The 19,440-nt window shown below is 43.0% G+C and overlaps 2 protein-coding genes across 3 annotated transcripts in view; one reads left to right on the top strand and one right to left on the bottom strand.

The window, feature by feature from the left end:
* ZBTB11 (zinc finger and BTB domain containing 11) overlaps positions 1-9,398 on the bottom strand; it is a 24,425-nt gene extending 15,027 nt beyond the window's left edge. Inside the window, exons 1-5 of the mRNA XM_075852795.1 lie at positions 8,956-9,398; positions 6,529-6,752; positions 4,586-4,817; positions 2,884-4,043; positions 2,329-2,502 (exon numbers count right to left, since the gene is read on the bottom strand). Of these exons, the coding sequence (XP_075708910.1) occupies positions 2,329-2,502; positions 2,884-4,043; positions 4,586-4,817; positions 6,529-6,752; positions 8,956-9,265 (2,100 nt within the window). The 5' untranslated portion in view covers positions 9,266-9,398. The remainder of the gene's footprint in view (positions 1-2,328; positions 2,503-2,883; positions 4,044-4,585; positions 4,818-6,528; positions 6,753-8,955) is intronic.
* Positions 8,951-18,792, top strand: RPP21 (ribonuclease P subunit p21). Of its 2 annotated transcripts, XM_075852796.1 has the most exons (7): positions 8,951-9,702; positions 10,464-10,523; positions 12,595-12,746; positions 14,716-14,816; positions 15,561-15,643; positions 16,861-16,992; positions 18,094-18,792. In XM_075852796.1, the coding sequence occupies exons 3-7, from the start codon at positions 12,609-12,611 to the stop codon at positions 18,177-18,179; spliced, it is 540 nt and encodes a 179-aa protein (XP_075708911.1). In that variant the 5' UTR covers positions 8,951-9,702; positions 10,464-10,523; positions 12,595-12,608; the 3' UTR covers positions 18,180-18,792. The 2 variants fall into 2 exon arrangements, with proteins under 2 accessions (XP_075708911.1, XP_075708912.1); XM_075852797.1 differs by lacking the exon at positions 12,595-12,746 and having other exon boundaries at positions 8,955-9,702.
* Positions 18,793-19,440: the final 648 nt, after the last annotated feature.

Below are 19,440 nucleotides of genomic sequence, written 5' to 3' on the forward strand. Positions count from 1 at the left end.
AAAACATTTTTATTACTTTTTTCACTTGTCCCACTAGGGGACACTTAGTCTTGCAGCTTTGATCGCTGCTAGAGTACATTACACTACACACGTAGTGTAATGTACTCTAACTGTCATTGTGACGTAACTGTCACACTGACAGGAAGCAGAGGAGGAACGGCCGGAGGCTGTTCCTCCGAGGCTTCCGTGCATGGCAACCCGGAGGTCATTATCTGACCTCCGATTGCCGTGACAAGCATCGGTAGCCCCCACGATCACTTCGTGGGGGCTGCTGATGTGCTTCAAACCACTTAAATGCGGCGACGGCAATCCGTCGCCGCACTTAAGGGGTTAACTGCCGAAATCAGCGGCGATGGTCCGCTGTCCGGCAAGACTGATGTCTCAGCTGTCGGGGACAACTGTCAGCGCGGGTCTGTCACTGTGTTTACAGAGTGACAGTTTGAAATGCGGACGAAAATTAACGTCATGGTGCGGGAACTAGCAGCCGACCATGACGTTCATTTTCGTCCTTGGTCGTTAAGGGGTTAAAGCAAGAGGGAAGGGGGGAGACTATCGCTGCATAAGTTGGCGGCTGGAAAGCTGGGCAAATCCCCAGTGGGTGCTGTAATGGCGATCATCTAAGTTATCATGCAGATTTCCTAAGAATTAGCCAAATAGAAATTGACTGAACAAGACAACTCAGGACATCAGTGCAACATATCACTACCACTTAAGCTAAATAAACGATAGGCTAAGTATTATGAAGTAATCTGTGTAATTACTAGAGTTGCACGATGCATAGAAATTTCTATACGGTTTCGATACCGTGCACCCTCTAAACGGTGCGAAGCCGTGCAGCCGCACAGCTAAGTATAGTAACACATGAACGTTGTTAGAGCGGGGCTGCGGCTGTGTGATACAGCCATTGTCCAGCTTCTGACAAGCGTGCGTGCGCCGTCAGAATTGATCCTTTTCCCCCTGACGAAGTTGGTGGCGAAACGCGTTGGGTGTGAGTGGGCTCCTGGCACATCGCTACTCTTTAACCCATTGTATATCTGCATGGTCTGTCAACTTCTCTTTTATTCTTTTTTGGCTACCTTGCCAGTTCTATCTATCGATTCTGATGGTCTATTTCACAGTGGTTTATTTTTGTTATGTGACTCACCATGGCTGTTTATTTACAATGTACTTCTGTATGGTATAGATGTTATGGCCAGTAGCCCACTCAGTACTTTCTTTACTGTGAGGACTTCTATTTTAATAAATTTTTGATGCTATTGTATTTTTATCAGGTCTCAATAAAAACTTTTATTTTGAAAATGTTTGGGTCATTTAACACTTATTTTCTGCATGTGTGTTTAAACTATGACTTTGGTGTTTGACCAAATTATTCTATTGAGACCCTTTTTGGTATTATCAGAATGATGTGATGCGACCAGCGGTGCACTAATGAGCGCCGGCAGTCATTAGTGCAGCACCGACAGCATCACCTCATGCTGATCGCGCGCACTTATTGTCAGGAGGTGGGCAACGGCTGAATTACACAGCCGCAGCCCCGCTCTAACGGTGGAGATCAGAGAGACCTCTCATCTCCGCCGCTATTCCCTTGAATGCTGCGATCAAAGCTGACCACAGCATTTAAGGGGAAAACGAGTAGGGGGATGCCCTTTGGATCGCGTCACAGGGAATCACTGTGACACGATCGAGGGACATACCATATATGGGCAGACAGCCCAGGGTCCATTGAAGGACCCAGGGCTTTGACCACACTTCCGGTTACGGAATACTTAGGTATGTCCTAACAACTGCCTGTGTACTATCCGTACTCAGGCTAATGTACTGGCATATAAATATAGGCCAGTACATTAAAGTTTAAAAATGAAAGGAAAAAAAATAAAACTAAAATGTTAAAAAAAAAACACTTTTTTTTTTTACAATAAAACATTAAAATAAGCCTCAATACATAAATTACACATTTGGTATCATCGCGACCGTTTATGCAGTTATAAGATAAAATCTGCTGCTTTCTTTCACTTATTAATGTCAGGCACAAGGTATTGTGAATTGTGAACCCCCATGTGCCTCACATATAGTATTTAACCACATCATGTACCTCACACATTAACCCAATGTTGTCCATTATGACTGAGGAACATGATGGGGTTAATTACTATTCCTCAAATCAAAAAACAGAAAAACTTTTTTCTTCATTTTTTATTATTGTTGACAAAGTATTGTTTTGGTATAGAGTATAGCAATACTACACAAAGTATCGGTATCGAAGTCCAAATTCTGGTATCGTGACAACCCTAGTAATTCCAATGATATAATATATTTTATGTGACTTACCGGGCATTTGAATTCTATAACGCGGTCATGCTTCACACTGTGCAAGATCAGGGCATACTTGCGCTCAAACACCATTCCACATTCCTTACACTTGTGCTCTTCTTCTACTTTTGGGGCTTCTTTTTTGGATGGCAACATTCTTTTTTTACCTATCTGCACCAATTTCCTAGCAGCCTGGGAGGAAAAGACAAAAAAAAATAAAATTGCGCGCCTTCAGTACTTGGGCATCAGTTAGACTTTATTAGATTACTAGAATTTTTAGCCCTATTAAAACACAAACTACGAAAGCGTTCGTTCACCTTTGAGCAGTATTTTACATACGGATGTAACATACATAATATTCTTAACAACTCTGCAAATACATGCCTTTATTTTGTAACTCCGGATCAGTATAAAACATTAGCAGCCCATTCTGTGCAAAGAGCACAGAGCTGTACACAGAATAGATTCACTCACAAGTCCCTGTCCACAGTCAGGTTCACAAACGGATTTTAATACCTTCCACAAATAAAAAGCCAATTAAAATAGTTTAGCCGTGTGCTTTCATATATGTACCTGTTGAACTGCAGACTTGGGGATTGTTTTTCGGTTGAAGCTCTTTTCTTTGCCTCTGTGCATCTGTATGTATCCGCCTTCTCCTACAGAACGCTCTCGTAGCTTGCTTTTATAAGGGTCCATCTCTGAAGACCCTGGACTCTCCAATGTTGCAGTATCTGTTCCAGAAGATGGACTGTCCACTTTTGTAGAGCTAGCTCCATCAACAGCAGTACCTTCACTAGATACGTGATCAACTACATCTGGGATTGCTGGGACGGAGGCACTTTCTTCCACACCTGGTGACTTTGGAGACTTGGGCGACTTACCGCGCTTCCGCTTCAAAGTTTCTTTCGGCTTTGACTGGAGTTCATTTTCCTCTTTAATATCAACATCTGCATCCATATCCACACAAGGCGAGCCTTGTGCATCAACAGGATGTGTCACTTCTGTAGGCGAGTTATTTCTACTTACATCAGTCTGTTCCTCAGCAACACTTTCCTGGTTGGGCATCTCCTGTGACTCAGAAGCACGGATGTTAATGAAAGACGACGGAGTATCTGGGGATTCGGACCGGAGCTGCACTTCAGATGTAATAACCTCTTGAATTATTTCTACGGTTTGCGGTGGTTCTTGTTCAACTGATGACACTTCAATGACTGTAGGGATAAGAACTGTAGGCTGCAGGTCTGAAGCGGAATTTGATATGTAAATTGCTGCAGTGCCCTCAATTGCAGCGCCAACTGGAATGTCACTGTCACTTGTCAGTTGTATTGTGGCCTCCACAGTCAATGGGGTTGCAATAGTATTTGGCTGAGAATCTGCACTTTCTATTATTTCTTCTGTAGCTTGACATTTAGCATTCTCCAGGGTTACAATCTGTTGCCCACTGGCCACCTCTTTAACTACAGACAATTTTGGAGTGCCTACATCCCCTGTCTCTTCCATGGGGGCAACATGCACGTTTGCTTCTGAAGCCACAGTCTGAATATCCCCTTTCTGATATAATGTGAGCTGCTTTTCTTCCATTTGTTTATGCACGGATTCACAGATTTCTAACACTTCTTGCATGTAGAGGTGTCTTGCCAGCATTACAAGCTCAGCCATGCTGCAGAAGTCAAAGCAGAGTTCCGAGGTGTAAGCAAATTCTAGCAGTGGCAGGAAACTGGCCTTGCAAAATCCTAAAAATGAAGAAAAAACTAAATAAATAGTAATACGACCATATCAAAGTAAAGTATTAGTGGAGGACAGGTTTGGCATCTGCATACAGTGAAACAGCTTCAAAAGACCACCTCGTTGAAAGGACCTCCTGATCTAGAACTCATTTTTTTAGGTGCATTTTCAATTCCTTTATGTATAACTGGGTCATCTTTGAGGGGACCACCTCTCTTAAACAGAATTTGAAAACAAACTGAGGGAACCCCCACCATTCACTAGAACAAATGTACCACAGTGGTCACTTTTGAATTTTCCGCTGTACACTGGCATAGTGCAGGTAGTGAAACAGAACTGGTTAAAATGTAGCGCTGTGCAGAGAAAACATGTGCTAGGAATTAATGGGGGATACCGGGGGTCAGGCCTCCACCAATCAGTAAGGGGTGACATATTCTTGCAGAATGACATTTACTGCGGGGGGATAACACTATTATCATTTCACCAAAGTGTCTCTAGACTAAAACCAACAAGTTTTTCTGAAAACGAAATAAGAGATTTTACTCTTTACCTGAAAGATCCACAAAAGCTTCATGGCTTGAAACTGCTCCTTTCTCAATAAAGAGCTCTCTGAAGTACTCGCTGTTGGCAGCCAGAACCGACTTATGGGCCTTGTATTCCTCTCCTTCTATCAGCAGGGTCACATCACAGAACTGGTTAGCAAGCCTCTGCTGGTTCAGCTGGGACAGGACTGCCTGGCCATGCTTAAGTGAAGACTGTTTCACTGTGCCTTTACTGTCAACCTGAAGAAAAATAAAAAATAAATAAATACTACTTCAAATTCAGGAAGTCTGTATATTACAGGGCTTTAAAATACTGTAGTGTAAGGCTGGGTTCACACGTGCATCTGGATTCCGTTTTAAACAGATCCTTATTCTATTTGACGGGTAATGAATAAAAAAAATTTTGTCTCCGTTTGAAATCCATTATGCTCAGTTTTTGACATCCTGCGGCACTGGAGGGGATTTCTCAAGCTCTAGTTGGTCACTGCTCTGCACAGATTTTTCTTCTGCGCCATGTGCAGAGGATTTTGATGGTTCCATCAAATGGCATAAATGACTGATGGATTTAAACCGAATGTCTTCAGTTTGTATCAAACATTAAAATCCCATGTTACAAAAAAAACGGAACGTTTGTTCCGGTAAGTTTCCATTTAGTTTAACAGCAAAAATAGCGCTGCAGTCTGCGCTATGGATTTCGCCAAAAACCTGAGGGAATGGAACTGAAGCAAACCAAGATTACACAACACTTAGGGTATGTTCACACGGCAGCGTCTGTTACGGCTGAAATTACGGTGCTGTTTTCAGGAGAAAACCGCTCCGGAATTTCAGCCGTAATGGCACGTTGAGGCGCTATTTCGCTGCATCGATTACGGACGTAATTGGAGCTGTTTTTCTATGGAGTCCATGGAAAACGGCTCCATTTACGTCTGAAGAAGTGACAGGCACTTCTTTGACGCGGGCGTCTTTTTTACGCGCCGGCTTTAGACAGCGGCGCGTAGAAAAAATGACCGTCGGCACAGAACATCGTAAGAGCCATTCAAATGAATGGGCATATGTTTGCCGACTCTTTGGAGCCGCATTTTCGGACGGAATTCGGGGCTAAAATGCCCGAATTACGTCCGTAAATAGTGTGTGTGAACCCAGCCTTACTGAAGTCAATGGGTGTTTTTTTTCCAATTCTTTTGGCACAGCAGAAAAGCAAAAATCACAACGCAGCTGTAAATCCAGTTTTAGGGTAGGAACACAGCGTAAATAGTGCAGATTTTCCGTAACAGAAAATCTTCAGTGTAATACAGTAGCAGCGGGGTGGGTGAGTTATGAACAAATCTCATCCCCACAGCAGAAAAATGTGCTGGAAAAAATAATCAGCGTTTCTTGATGCCGCAGCACGTCAATTAATGCTGCGGAATCGCTGCTCTTCTGTTGTGGGTTTTCCACATTGAATTCAATGGGGTTGTAAAACCAGCAACGAAGAGCTATGCGTTGCGATGGAAACGCTGCAATAAAAAACAAATAAATATTTTTAATTTGAAATGAATAAATAAAGCTCACACTTACCCCCTGCAGTAGTCCTAGCAGCGCGATCTTCTCCTCTGAGCGCAGCTCGGCCTCATGGGATGACATCTCGTCCCAGGTGACCCCTGCAGACAATCAAAGGATGCAGCAGCCACATGGACTACAGCATCATCACAAGAAGCCGGGCGGCGCTCAAAAGAGAGATGTGTCTCCATGACTACGGGAGGGTATGTTTGAACTTTTTTTGTTATTATTGCTGCGGGATTCCCGCAGCGGAAATGCCCCCCAAAAACTGCACCACAATTTGGTGCGGTTTTTCGGACGGAATTCCAATTGGCTACCACGGCGGATATGCTGCCCAGTGTGTTCCTACTGTTAAGGTGTTAAAAACAGAGCGCCGACCACACAAGCAATGTAACAAAATGAGAACACATACAAAGACCAGTTCATGCTTTGCTACGGGCTTCTTTCTTGAAGGTTTAGGATCTGCACCAGATGCCGAGTTGCCGAGTTCGTCATCAGTTTCATTGCTGTCTGAACGCACTTCAAGTCCTAACTCCTCCAGCATTTCTGAGGGGTCATTAGAAGAACGGGAGCGGTCCACCTTTTCCTGGCATTTACCGCACTGCTTGATGTAATCCTTCATTTGCTTTAAAATACCTGTAGAGGATGAAGATTGAAGATTCTGAGATGTTGCTCATTAAAGCCCAATACTTGCCAAACAACTTTTTCTTCCAACATGCTTTGCATTTCCCCTCTTATCCTAGCGGTCAAGGACTTCCTACAGGTCTGGTCAAGCAGTCACTTTACTGATAACTTCAGGGCTGAGAAGTAATATTCAGTCCTGACATTGTTTTATTAATAGGTCTGTATTAGCAGCTAAGAGCCGTCATTGTAGTAGTCTCGACAAATGTCACCATGACTACTGCTTCCCTGTATGGGCACGATGTGCTAGTCTGGACACTTCCCTTGACTGCTCTTGGTTTACGGATGTACAGTGACTGGCACTGCAACTCGACCAATTCATTGGAACAGTAATGAACAGGACAAACTGCATTACCAGGCAGTCGTCCATATGAACGGACTATTGTTCCTGTGTAAACAAAATAGAGTCCATTTTATTGTAGTCCGCAGGGATCCCAGACCATTATCAATGTTTCAGTACTGGAAAACCAGTTTAAGCTGGTGACACTAGGGAAGAATTGCACTTTGATAGGACTAGAGATCTTTTTTTTTTCCCCCCCGACTACCTTGAGGGCTCAGCTTGAATCTCATCCGTGTGCTATTCGTTGAAACAACTCACAGACCCATAAGCCACTGTAAAAGCATGCAGCGTATACGCCCTGTGTGCCACAGGGAATTCCAACGAGAAACCGCACCAAACTGTGGTGAAGTTTTTTTGCCCGGAATGTCCGCTGCGGGAAACTGCAGCACTTAGCCGGCCGGCCCCCTGGGATGACGTTTCATCCCAGGAGACCGTAGCAGTCTGTGATTAGATGCAGCGGCAGTCACATGGGGTGAAGAGTCAGCCCAGGAGGCCGGTTCTCTGATGTCATACAGGTTGGCCTCTTGCCATGTTGTTTCATCCCATGTGACAGCCGCTACAGCCTGTGATTGGCTGCAGCGGTCACATGGGAAAAAACATTATCCCAGGAGGCCGGCCTGGACGAAGAAAAAGTCTTCTGGGTAAGTACAAGATTATTTTTTTTCCTCAGTTGCGTTTTTTTGCGGCAGCATCACCACAAAAAAAACAAAAACTGCTATTTGATGCATGTTTTACCTCATCAATGGGGAAAACCCACAACAAATAAGTAACACATACAAATTGACATGCTGCAAAATACAATTCCGCATCGCAGGTCAAATAGTGTTTTTTCCCGCTCAGTATTTACGCAGTGTGTGGATGAGATTTGTTTCATCTCATCCACTTTGCTGCGGATTTGACACAACGTACCAAACGTTGGCTATGTTCACACTGAGTTTTTTGCAGGCAGAAAACTCTGCCTCAAAATTCCGTCTGTAATTTTGATCTGCCTGCACGCCGTTTGCCCGTGGCCACTGATCGCCGCGGGCAAAAAACAACCCGAAATACCCTTTCTCTGCCTCCCATTGATGTCAATGGGAGGTCAGAGACGTAAATGCCCGAAGATAGGGCATGTCGCTTCTTTTTCCCGCAATACGGTTTTTCCGCTCGTGGGGAAAAAAAATGCCTCCGCCTCCCATTGAAATCAATGGGAGACATTTTCGGACGTTTTTTGGCGCGGTTTCCGCGTAGAAAAAACAAAACTGTGTGAACTGGCCCTAAAGGGGATTGACAGGATTGGAAAAACATGGCAGCTTTCATCCAGAAAGTGCACCACACATCCATGTATTGTATTTGGTATTGCAGCTCGGATCCATGGACCGATGCAGCACGTTTTTGTTTTTTTTTTAAACAAAGCAGCAAAGTTTTTCTAATCCTGGTCAACCTCTTTATGTTCACATCACTAATTATCACAATTACAACCAGTCATACATTTCCTGCATGTCCAGCCACCATCTATGTCCGTGAGATAGACACACACACATAGTTTTCTACTAATAGCCAGCTTACAGATAACTATAGACAATGAACACATAAATTAGGTCAGTCATGGAGAAAGCACTAGAAATAAATTGACGTCGGGTGAATGGAATATCTCACCACGTGTAACTTTGTAAAAAAAAAACAAATGTTGTGGTTTCCAGCAACCAATCGGATAGCGGCTTTCATTGTGTAGACAATTAACATGAAAGCTTGAAAATGATTGGCTCCCGTTCTATAGTTACATATGCAGCCATGCAGCAATATGTTGGGCAGTCGTTCCCGCAGACCATCCCTCACCTCTCCACCAGTAGCGCTGGGACAGAATGTGCCATGTCTGGTGCCGGGTCAGGTGTTCCCCTCCCGCCCCGACGTGCGCCATCTCTAGCAGCCCCTTCCTTCGCTCCTGCTGCAACACAACCTCCAGCTCGGTAAAGCGTTCCTTGTCGCGGTGCCTGCGCTGATAATACAGCGTGCCCGATCGCACCACATAGCAGGCTGCCGCCTTGCGGATCTTGCGCTTGACATTGCCCTCGGTACCCGGAGCGTAAGGCTCCCGCTCGTTAGTTAGATAGCGTAAGATAGCAAGGTAGCTCTCCTCGCTCGACATCCTCCAGCCGCCGGAACTCGGGTGCACGACTACTCAGCGAGCCGCGACCACTGACAGTTCCACGAGGAACTGCAGATATCGGAACGTCTGGCGAAGGCACTTCTCACGGAAAGTCAAAATGGCTGCTGCACCACCGGAAGTGACGTAACAACCATGGGCGTTGTTGTATCTATCAACGCTTTTACTTGCAGGATATTTATTTACATAGTTTGAGATTTCAAAGTGTCTCCAGCAGAAGGTGCCAAATTGTACTGCGGCGGCCATTTTACTGGAGACCGATTGCCTTATTTGAACGAGCGTGGCTCCCACATCATGTCTCCTTGGCTGTGTCCTACAATGAGCGTTCCTGCCTGATCTCTTATGTTACGGACTGTCTATATGAAAGTGGGGCAAGTGCACAGATCCATCGAGGAGCTTGCAGTTGTCTCTATTATTGGGTAAGGAATGATGGTGAGGGCAAGGTATAGTTGGAATTATCTTTAAGAGTGTGTCAGATGAGATCACTCTAATGAATGGGCTTGTGCATAAAACTTATGTTGTATGATATTAGACAGTTATGTTTTAATCTGCAGAAATAGTTGTATAGTTGTAAATAGTTGTATAGTTGATACTTTGTGTAACTGTTTTGATTAATTTGGGACCCCACCACTGTGATTCATAATGTTCCTAGAACTTACCTCATGCACACGGCTGTGCCTGTGGGCCCCATTTTCGTGCCGTGCTCCTATACAAAGTTTGGGAGCACGGCCTGTAAAATCTGAAAAGTAGGACATGCTCCATATTTCCCACCACGGTTCTACGGCACGAACACCTATCTGTAGCGATACGGAACGTGCTTTTGCAGCCACAATTCCCTCGAAAATCCATGGGAGAATTGCGGCCCCATTCATTTCTATGGGCCCATGCACATGACTGTGGTTTCCACGGTCCGTGCATGGACTGCAGGAAGAACGGACATGTCTTATTACGGCCGTGTTCTGCGGTCCAGGCTCGTAGAAAATAATGGATGAGGCCACGTTCACGACTTGCAAGTGACACTCGCCGGCCGACCCGAAAATCACAGCCGTGCACATGGCTACGGTCGTGTGCATGAGGCCTAAAATGTACCTGCTATAAATGCTGAAATGTAAATGTATGACATGTTTCGCACCGCACGTTATGTATGAATTTGATAAATGATGCCCTCTTATTATTGCAGAAGATGACAAATCAGATTAAAGACAAAGAAGCTTTGCAGAGACTCAACTTTCTTTACCAGGTAAAAGCACGGCACATTGTTTTGTTCTCTCCACACAAGCCACGTTTATAAGTGGGCATAACCAGCTTTCCTGTATAAATGTCCCTCTCTCTGGTCAACTAAAGAATCCGGAAGAGTGGAATCAAAACCAAAATACATTAGAAGACGTGAGGCTGGGGGGGTCCTGTCTGCAAGTACCTACAATCTACGAGGGGAAGATACAGATACAGTAGAGGGTAGAGTCTGCTTTTACTGTTATGTAGTGGAGACAGGGTTGCTGCAGGTTTTAAAGTGGTATTCCTATCTTGGGCATTTAAGGCATATCCATTGGATATGCCTTTAATGTTCAATGCGGGTCCCACTTCTGGAACACACACCTATTTCTAGAACGGGCACCCCGTGACCCTGTCCTGCCATTTGCCTCTGTGGTTCAGCCACTGACTGAAAAGGTGGGTGGATTGTCCGGAAACAGCCGAGTGCTTTTTAGCTATGATGTTTCTGGAACTCCCATAGGAGATACTGAACTGCGTAGCACAGCGAGCTACGCTGTTTCTGTAGCTGCTAAGTTCCAGAAACATCTTAACTTGCTGTGCTACGCTGTTTTCGTAACTCCCACTCACCTCTATGGGAGTTCTGGAAACAGCACAGCAAAATACTTTTGGTTGTTTTTTGAAAAACGAGTCCGTTAGTAAAGCAGCCTAGTGGTAGGGTTGGGGTCAGAGCCCTGTTCTAGAGATAGGTGGTACCCGCATCTATTGAACATTTAGAGTATGTTCACACGGCTTATTTTCAACCGGTTTTAGGGCCGTAAACGGCTGAAAAATCGGAAGCAGAATGCCTCTAAACATCTGCCCATTATTTTCAATGGGAAAAACAGCGTTCTGTTTTTTTGTTTTTTTTTTACAAAAAAAGTGCGTGTCACTACTTGAGCCGTTTTTCAGGACTCAATAGAAAAACAGCTCCAAAAACGGCCGTAAAAAATGCAGCGGAAAAACACTAGTTTGATTAAAAAAAACAGCTGACGATCAGGAGCTGTTTCCACTTTGAAACAGCTCCCTATTTTCAGATGTTTTTTTGCTAAGCGTGTGAACATACCCTTATGATATATAGTGTGTGTATGTCCTAAGTATCCAAGATGGGAAAATCCTTGTAAGCTTTTTTTCGGAGAGGTGGGTTTCAAGTTGCATTTTAAATGGGATCTGTCCCTAGCTAGGAGATGGGGCATTGCTAAACTAATCTAATAAGCGCTGTCCCGCTGATAATGCTAGTGAAAATTGTGTCCTAAAATGCTTATTTTAAAATAATATTATGTGCTTTTTTTTAAAAAAAATATGCAATTGAGCCTATACTTGACAAATGGATGTCAACTGCAGTGATTCAGGTGGAGCTACCTCGCAGCCACTGACGCTGTCCTATCAGCATGAAGCTGCTTCACACAGTGTGAGACTAAGGCCTTATTCACACGAACGTGTTAAACGTCCGTGAGATGGCCGTTGAAACAGCGGCCGTCCCACGGACCTATAATTCAATGTGGCTGTTCACACGGCCGTTGTTTCAACGGACCGTGTGAAGGGTCCGTGGGAAAATAGGATATGTCCTATCTTTTCACACATCCCTCCATAGACTCTCAACTATGGGGGATGCGTGACATCGCGTCCCGCAGCGCTGAGCACGGATGCACCTCGGACGTGAAAAACTGCAGTTTTTAACGTCCGAGATGTGCAGCGTTCATGTGAATCGGGCCTAAAGCTGGAGGGAAGGGGGATCACTTAAAACAGCCATATCTTCTGGTGTCATATGAAAGAGAAGATTCTAATCTTTCATGACACCAGGATCGCAGTTCTAGCTGTGACGCAACCGGAGTTATCACCAGTTGAATACACAGTCTGGAATGGAAGCTGTATACTATATGATCACACGGTGTTGCTGGACGGGGTAGGGGAGAAGCTGTAAGCTGATTGGACAGCGTCCTACAGAAAACATTACACCACCACCTCCTATTTGGCTATTAAAGCCACATTAGCATATTTAGAAAAATGCTCATAACTTTGCAAATAATAACTAGTGTGATTTGTTTTAAAAAATGTTTCAGCATCATAGCATCTCATGGTGGGAGAGAGTCTGATGTGTTGGGGCAGCGAGTTCCAGAATATAGGGGAATGCACAGGAGATCTCTTGGAGATGATGATGAGAGGAGCAGAGAAGGTCTTGACTGGAGACTTTGTGGGGAGTGTTCTGGAGCAGGTGGGCTGTCTTGTATGTGTCTCATATTTTTAAATGAGTTTGTTGGGCAATCAGTAGCCAGTTAAGGGACTGACAGAGAGGAGCCACGGATTAACTGGATGGTGTACGGAAGGTTACACAGGCTAATTTGCATATAACTATCTAGTGGGATCGATTGACTGTTCTGATGACTTTACTAACTACAGAGTATGGAAAGCTGTCGGGTGACCTTTCTTGGCATTACAGGATGACAGAGAGATCTGAGAATGAGTGAGAGTTTTTAGCCTCATTCATAGAAACTGGCAATGGAAAATCGCCCATAACAACCAATAAGAGTTTAGCTTTTATTTCTGAAACTGCTCTTGAAGAATAAAAAAGCTGCACTGTGATTGGCCAGTGTTTTGTTCCCTTTCCTGCTTATGGTCTACGTATCAAATCCTACTGTGTTTAGGTTAAATACCCGCCAAAAAAACCTTGCACAGTGCTCCCTACCCTTGAACTGGGGGCTGGCAGTCCTCATGTAAAATGCAGGGTGCATAAATGCTGTGACGTACCAGCAATATGTGCTCTTCAGTAACCTAGGAGGTGCATGTGCTAGTTTGGAGATCCTTGCTGCTGCTGTTGCATAAATTGTTCATTATCCAGTCTGGAAAAACTCACTATTGATCTGTCTGATAGACTCTTTAACCAATTCATGTGACCTGATCACTTAAAAGGTGCAGTTGGCAATCAATACATTTTTAATAGGGTTTTAAGTGGCATCCACGGTGGCAGTAAGGATTTCAAGTTCTCCGCAGTATTTTAAGCTTAGCATTGTAATTGTTCCTGCTTGACCAGAGGAGATCTTCCGATAAATCTCATTTGATCGTCCATCTGTCCTGTCGTCTTTTTAGGTTCTTAAATTCTTTGCATAGTACATCTGTCCTCCTAAATCTAGTAATGTTGTGCAATGTGTGTTCTCTTCTCTCTTCTCTATTCTATTGAAAAAGGGCATCTCTAAGCTATGGATGTAGAGCAGCACACTTGTATTAGGCAGGATTTACGCGGGGCGGAACAAATCTTATCCACTTGCTGCTGAACATTATCCGGATAGAAATGAAAGCACGCTGCAAATCTTCAAATCCTCTCATTCCGCTCTGGATTTTCACTGCAGATTTTGCCCTTTTCAATGTAGGAGGAAAATCTGCAGCATTTCTGTCCAGTGTGAATCCAGCCTTTACAGGTTTCCAAATTATTTATCTATAAACATCAAACTTATGAGCTTGTCTGACACCTTGTTCAAAAGGCGTTTTGGCTGGCAGCTGCCAAGCCATCGGACTACAATGTATTAAAACGTGATAACTCCAGAGCCAAGTAGTGGCATGCTTTGTACCAGTCCAGCGGATGCCTTACATTGCACATGGTGGTCGTGTTTAGCTTCTTGTCCATGGAAACCCATTTCATGAAGCTCCTGACGCACAGTTCTTCCAGAGGCAGTTTGGAATTCTGTAGTGTGTGACGCAACAAAGGATAGGCGTTTTTTTTTTTTTTTTGTTTTTTTTTTTTATGTCGCTGCACTTTGCAACACCGCTCTATGAATTTCATTGGTCTACCGCTTTGTAGCTGAGCTCCTGGATGCTTTCATTTCACAATACTAAAACTTAAAGTTGACTGGGGCAGATCAATAATTTTACAAACTGACTTGTGGTATCCCAGGATGGTGCCAAGTTTAAAGCAACTGAGCTCTTCAATTTGACATACAATGTTTGTCTATGGAGATTGTATTGCTGTGTGCTTGATTTTATCCACCTGTTTGCAGTAGGTGTGGCTGAAACACATGAACTCCATAATTAGGAGGGGCGTCCACATACTTTTGACTATACGGTGTACATTTTACATATATGAATATCAGCAGCTCCTTCTCCCCAGATCTGGGCCTTTCGGCAGGTGTTTTCATGAGTCGACTGTATAGCCTCACAATTATTATATAATTTTTTTTTCCTTCCTCTAGGCTGCGCATTGTGTTTTAGCTGCAAACCCTGAGAATGTGGAACTCGCTCGATTTTATTGTCATACAGAAAAAACAATTGGCAAACGTTTAGTTTTAAGACAGTAAGTTTACGGAGTTCTGAAATTTGTTTGTAATGAGACCCCACTTTTTATTTCTTTCCAATGTGATTTTTTTTTTTTGTTCCCAAATAATAAGCCACACCAGAAATAAAGAACAAAATATTAAAATGAAGTATTTCTGGAAAATTCAGTTCATACTTAGTGGCTGAGAACTTTATGGTTTTTAGCCTAAGCTACAGTTTTTAAAGGAACTTGTCACGTCTTCTCCAATTCACAATAAAATCCATACATAAAGCCATACAGTTGTAGTTGACCCAGTGGACACCTCCTGCTCGGTTTCGCTCTTCAGCCAAAGTTCTAATGTTTTTCTTCTTTACCAGGGTGGTGGTTGTAGCTGATCTTTGCTGCAGCATCTAGGGGAGGGGGGTGTTTTATTAAGGCTTCATGCACACGACCGCGCAGTATTTACGGTCAGTAACTACTTCACGGACAGGCCGCGGAGTATCACCCGCGTTTGTGGACCGTGCTCACCGTAATAAGTATAGGAGCACGGCCCGTAAATACAAAAAATGGGACATGTCTTTTTTTTGTGCCGTTCGTTTCTACGGCTCGGCACACCCGTAAATATATGGGAAGGTGTCAGTCGCCGATGGAAGTGAATGGGTTAGTATTTTATCCGTATTTGCAGATAAAAAAAAAACGCCGGCTGTGCATATGAGGCCACACTGCAGATGGGGACTACTAATTTGAACGTTTTATAATACTGACCTGTTTATATTTTTCTAGGGATCCATCTATAAAAAGGACTATTTGCAAGAGATGCAGCTCTCTTCTACTTTCTGGAGTCACGTGCACTGTCAGGCTAAGAAGTAAGACATTGAAATCTTTTTACTTTCTAATAACCGTTCATTACATTGGTGAGGACTATGCTACCCTTCCCAAATTACTCTAAATATTCACATAGAAACTAATTGTATCAAAAATGAAATATAAGTTGTCCTTCATATAGCTGCTGAAAACTATTGTTAGAAATGGATTGACCTGATACATGGCATGGTGACACTAAGGCTTTATCCACGTCACGTTTGGTCATCTAGGTAACCATATCAATTTGAAGTAGCAAAAATAGTATACTGTTCATCGCCCATAGGCTGCTATGGGGCAGACGTGCTAAAGCTGTTTTACTCTTTGCTTCCATCTGGAACAGCGGAAGGTAAGCTTTAAAAAAAACAAAAAACACCGGACCGCATGTATATAGTTTTTTTTTTTGTTTTTTTTAAATTCTAATTGAGGTCAAAGACTGACTAATCTAAACGCATGGATATGTTTGCACAGTACACATATCAATCCGTCTGGAGAGATTATTTTTTTTTTTGGTCAAACAGAAGCCAACTGTATAATTTTGAGATGGGTTTGTCAAATGTATACAGTTGCATCCCATGTTCGTGGTTTTGTTTTTTTTTACTCAAAAAAACTATTTTGAAAGCAGGATCAAGCTGAGCTAGCACTGTGTGTGAAGCAGCTTCATGCTGATAGGACAGCGTCAGAGGCTGTGAGGTAGCTCCAGCTCAGGAGAATCGCTGTCGTTCACTTGGTTAGTAAGCGATTCATTACCATATTTGGCATCAAAACAACCGGGGGCCATATCTCCGGCAGTGGTGGGTGTGTAGAAACACAAGGAAAGTCCAGGAGACAGCGGTAGTAGGGTGAGACTGCTAGTTCACTTTCTATGACCTATTGACGGGTCCTCTTTAAACCCTTAATGACCAGGCATGTTTTGGGGTTTGTTTTTTTTACCTCTTTGCATTTCAGCAGCTAATAAAAAAAAAAATAAAGAAATAAAATGTAACGTATGAGGCCTTATTTTATGCGGTAGAAATAGATTTGATTTTATTCCAAGCAGTTCGGGGTATATATAAATTACTTTGATTTTTTTCCGGTACTTACGGTCACGTGGATGGTGTGTTTTTAGGTTTTTAATTTTTGTTGGAACGGTTTATAGGGGGCAAAACCTGGTGTCCATTACCCAAATGTGATGTTTTAATAAAAAGAAAATACTAACAAGTAAAATTGTTTTTCCAAACAGAACGTCGAGGACAAAGGTTGACTTTAGTTAGATGTCTCAGCTGCGGCCATACTAAACGTTTTCTAAATAATCCCAACCACAAACTGTGGAGTGAGCAGCCAGAGGCACTATTGGAGAACCAACCAAAACCAGGTACAATCACTTTCTGAGTCTTTACTTAAAGGGGTGTTCCATGATTAAAATCAATTTGCATATTTAGATACCCTGCAACTGTCATCTGATTGCATTATGGTTTTCATTGGAGAAGACCATCCCAATGGGAGTGCTCATAAAGAATTACTATGTTGATTGCTATTGGGGTCACATGAGAAAAATATAAAGCACTTGCCCACTTCATATTTAAGTTTGTCCTGTATAGGTTAGAAATTCTAGGGATGTTCCAGCCAGAGACCCCTCACCTATTTAATAGATGGGTGATATGTTCAAGAGCAACAGTACTTTAAAAAACTTTTGATATGTCATAGAGATATCAGAAATTTTGATTGATTTGGGACCAGGTTCTGTGACCCCCCCCCCCCCCCATTATTGCTGAAACGAAGGTGAAAGAGCACTCCGCTTAACACCCTGCACCATTGGCTGTGTATAGGCGCTAGTTTTCAGTCTGAAGACGGGCTAATAGACAATCTGTGAGAAGTCTTCAACCTAAGCAGGAGCGCTGATCACCGCTGATGGTGCAGCGTGCTCAGCTGAAGGATACTGCACCTTCTTGTCCGCGACAGTGGGGGTCACAGCACCAGGACCCACACCGATCCAAAAGCGTTTGATATGTCGTAGAGACATCAGAAGTTTTGAAGTGTGGTTCCTTTTTAATTAGTGGGTGCCAGTCGCTAGATCAGGGGATCTGATTGGTTGCTACATGCAACTGCTCTGCATTAGTTTTTATATACTAGGCCCAAAGTTTTTCTGTTAACTGGTCAGCGTTTTTAGACCACAATAAGTACTTATTTATTTTTGATATTTTCATTAATGTCCACTTTTTAGATACCCATTTTTATATTCTCTGTTATGGAGTGGAAAGGGGGTTTTCACCCAATCGGGGTCCCTTCTATTTGCCAGAGAAGAGATCCAAGGCGAAAACCAACTCTTGGTCTGGTGACCCTAATGGGATTTTATAGATTGTGCTTTTCAAAAATAGGTTTATTTTTTTTTTTTCCCGAAAATGTAGTCTTTCTAGACTTATTTTATTTTTTTTTTTTATACTATAGTTTGATCTTTTAATCCTTTTGTGCCTAGATACACATTCTGGATCGCAGCAAAACTTGCCAAAAGAGAGAGGATCTTCTTCTAAAACAGAAAATACTAACAAGATGGTGTCATAAAATGTTACAGGATGCTAATCGTTCTATGGCTGACACTTTGGAATACATTGAACGGCGTAAAAAAGTCGCAGCTTGCACAAAAATGTGACTCTTACTGCATTTGTGCCACTCATGCCATCCAGAAATCTGCTTCATTTATTAAGAAGCATTCACCACTTAAATCTAAACAGAGGTGGAGTAAGATGCGCCTAATTTATTATGTTCGGCTGTACGACGGCCTTTATATAGGCTTGCAGCTCATTTTCTTTATTGAAGTGAAGTAGGACATTTGAGGTAATGTATAAAAACTAGTGCAAGGAAAAAGCGCAATATCACCAACAGCAACCAGCCAAATGCTTGCTTTCGTTTTCTAACCGTCACTTGCAAAATTACAAGCGGAATCTGGTTGTTGTTGCTCAACTTGCGCTGTTTCCTTCAACTAGTTCTTTATGTTAGAGATGGATGAAATATCGTTATTCAGGAAAACCTCAACAGTTCCAATTAAGGAAGACCCTTGTCTACTATGAACAGGCAATATATATCTATTTTATTTTTGTCTCTTCCTCCAAAAAGCAGGTTTTTTTTATATTGCTGATGGTCGTAATATCTGCCAAAATAAACTTTGACAACTCTATGCCAATTGTTTTATTGTATATGTCTCACACCAATTTGTCCCCCTCTGAATTGCCCCAAAAGCAATAGGGTGTGTTCACATCCGCGTCAGCCTTCTGTTAATGGATTCCGTTAGATCTTTCCCTTGGAGGAACCCATGAACGAAAAGCCGAACGGAAACAATAGCTTCCATTACTATTGATTTCAATGGTAATTCTTCCATTGCAAATGGTTTCCATTCCGTAAAGGTTTAAGTTCGTGGTTGGCTACGCTATTGTTTCCGCAAGTAAAACGGAAGCCTTACGGAACGGAAACCATTTGCAATGGAATCTATGGTTTCCATTCATGGGTTCCTCTGACGGAAAGGTCTAACGGAACCCATGAACGGAATGCCGACGCTGATGTGAACAGGTCCTTAGTTTCACTTCTAGCTTTCGATAAAGTCAAAACTGTATTTGTGTTCCTGGCCCAGGAAGAGGAGAGGTGCCAGGCTGGTTCTCTCAAAGGCCCTGTTCAGAGTTTGTTTGACGCGGAAACTGCGCCAAAAAATGTCCCAAAATGCTTGCCATAGATTTCAATGGGAGGTGGAGGTGTGTGTGTGTTTTTTTTTTTTCCTTCCCCCGTTAGCAGTAAAACAATCTTGCGGGCGAAAGAGGGCATGTCTCTTATC

This window comes from Rhinoderma darwinii, chromosome 2 (assembly GCF_050947455.1).
Source record: "Rhinoderma darwinii isolate aRhiDar2 chromosome 2, aRhiDar2.hap1, whole genome shotgun sequence".
Lineage (NCBI taxonomy): Eukaryota > Metazoa > Chordata > Amphibia > Anura > Rhinodermatidae > Rhinoderma > Rhinoderma darwinii.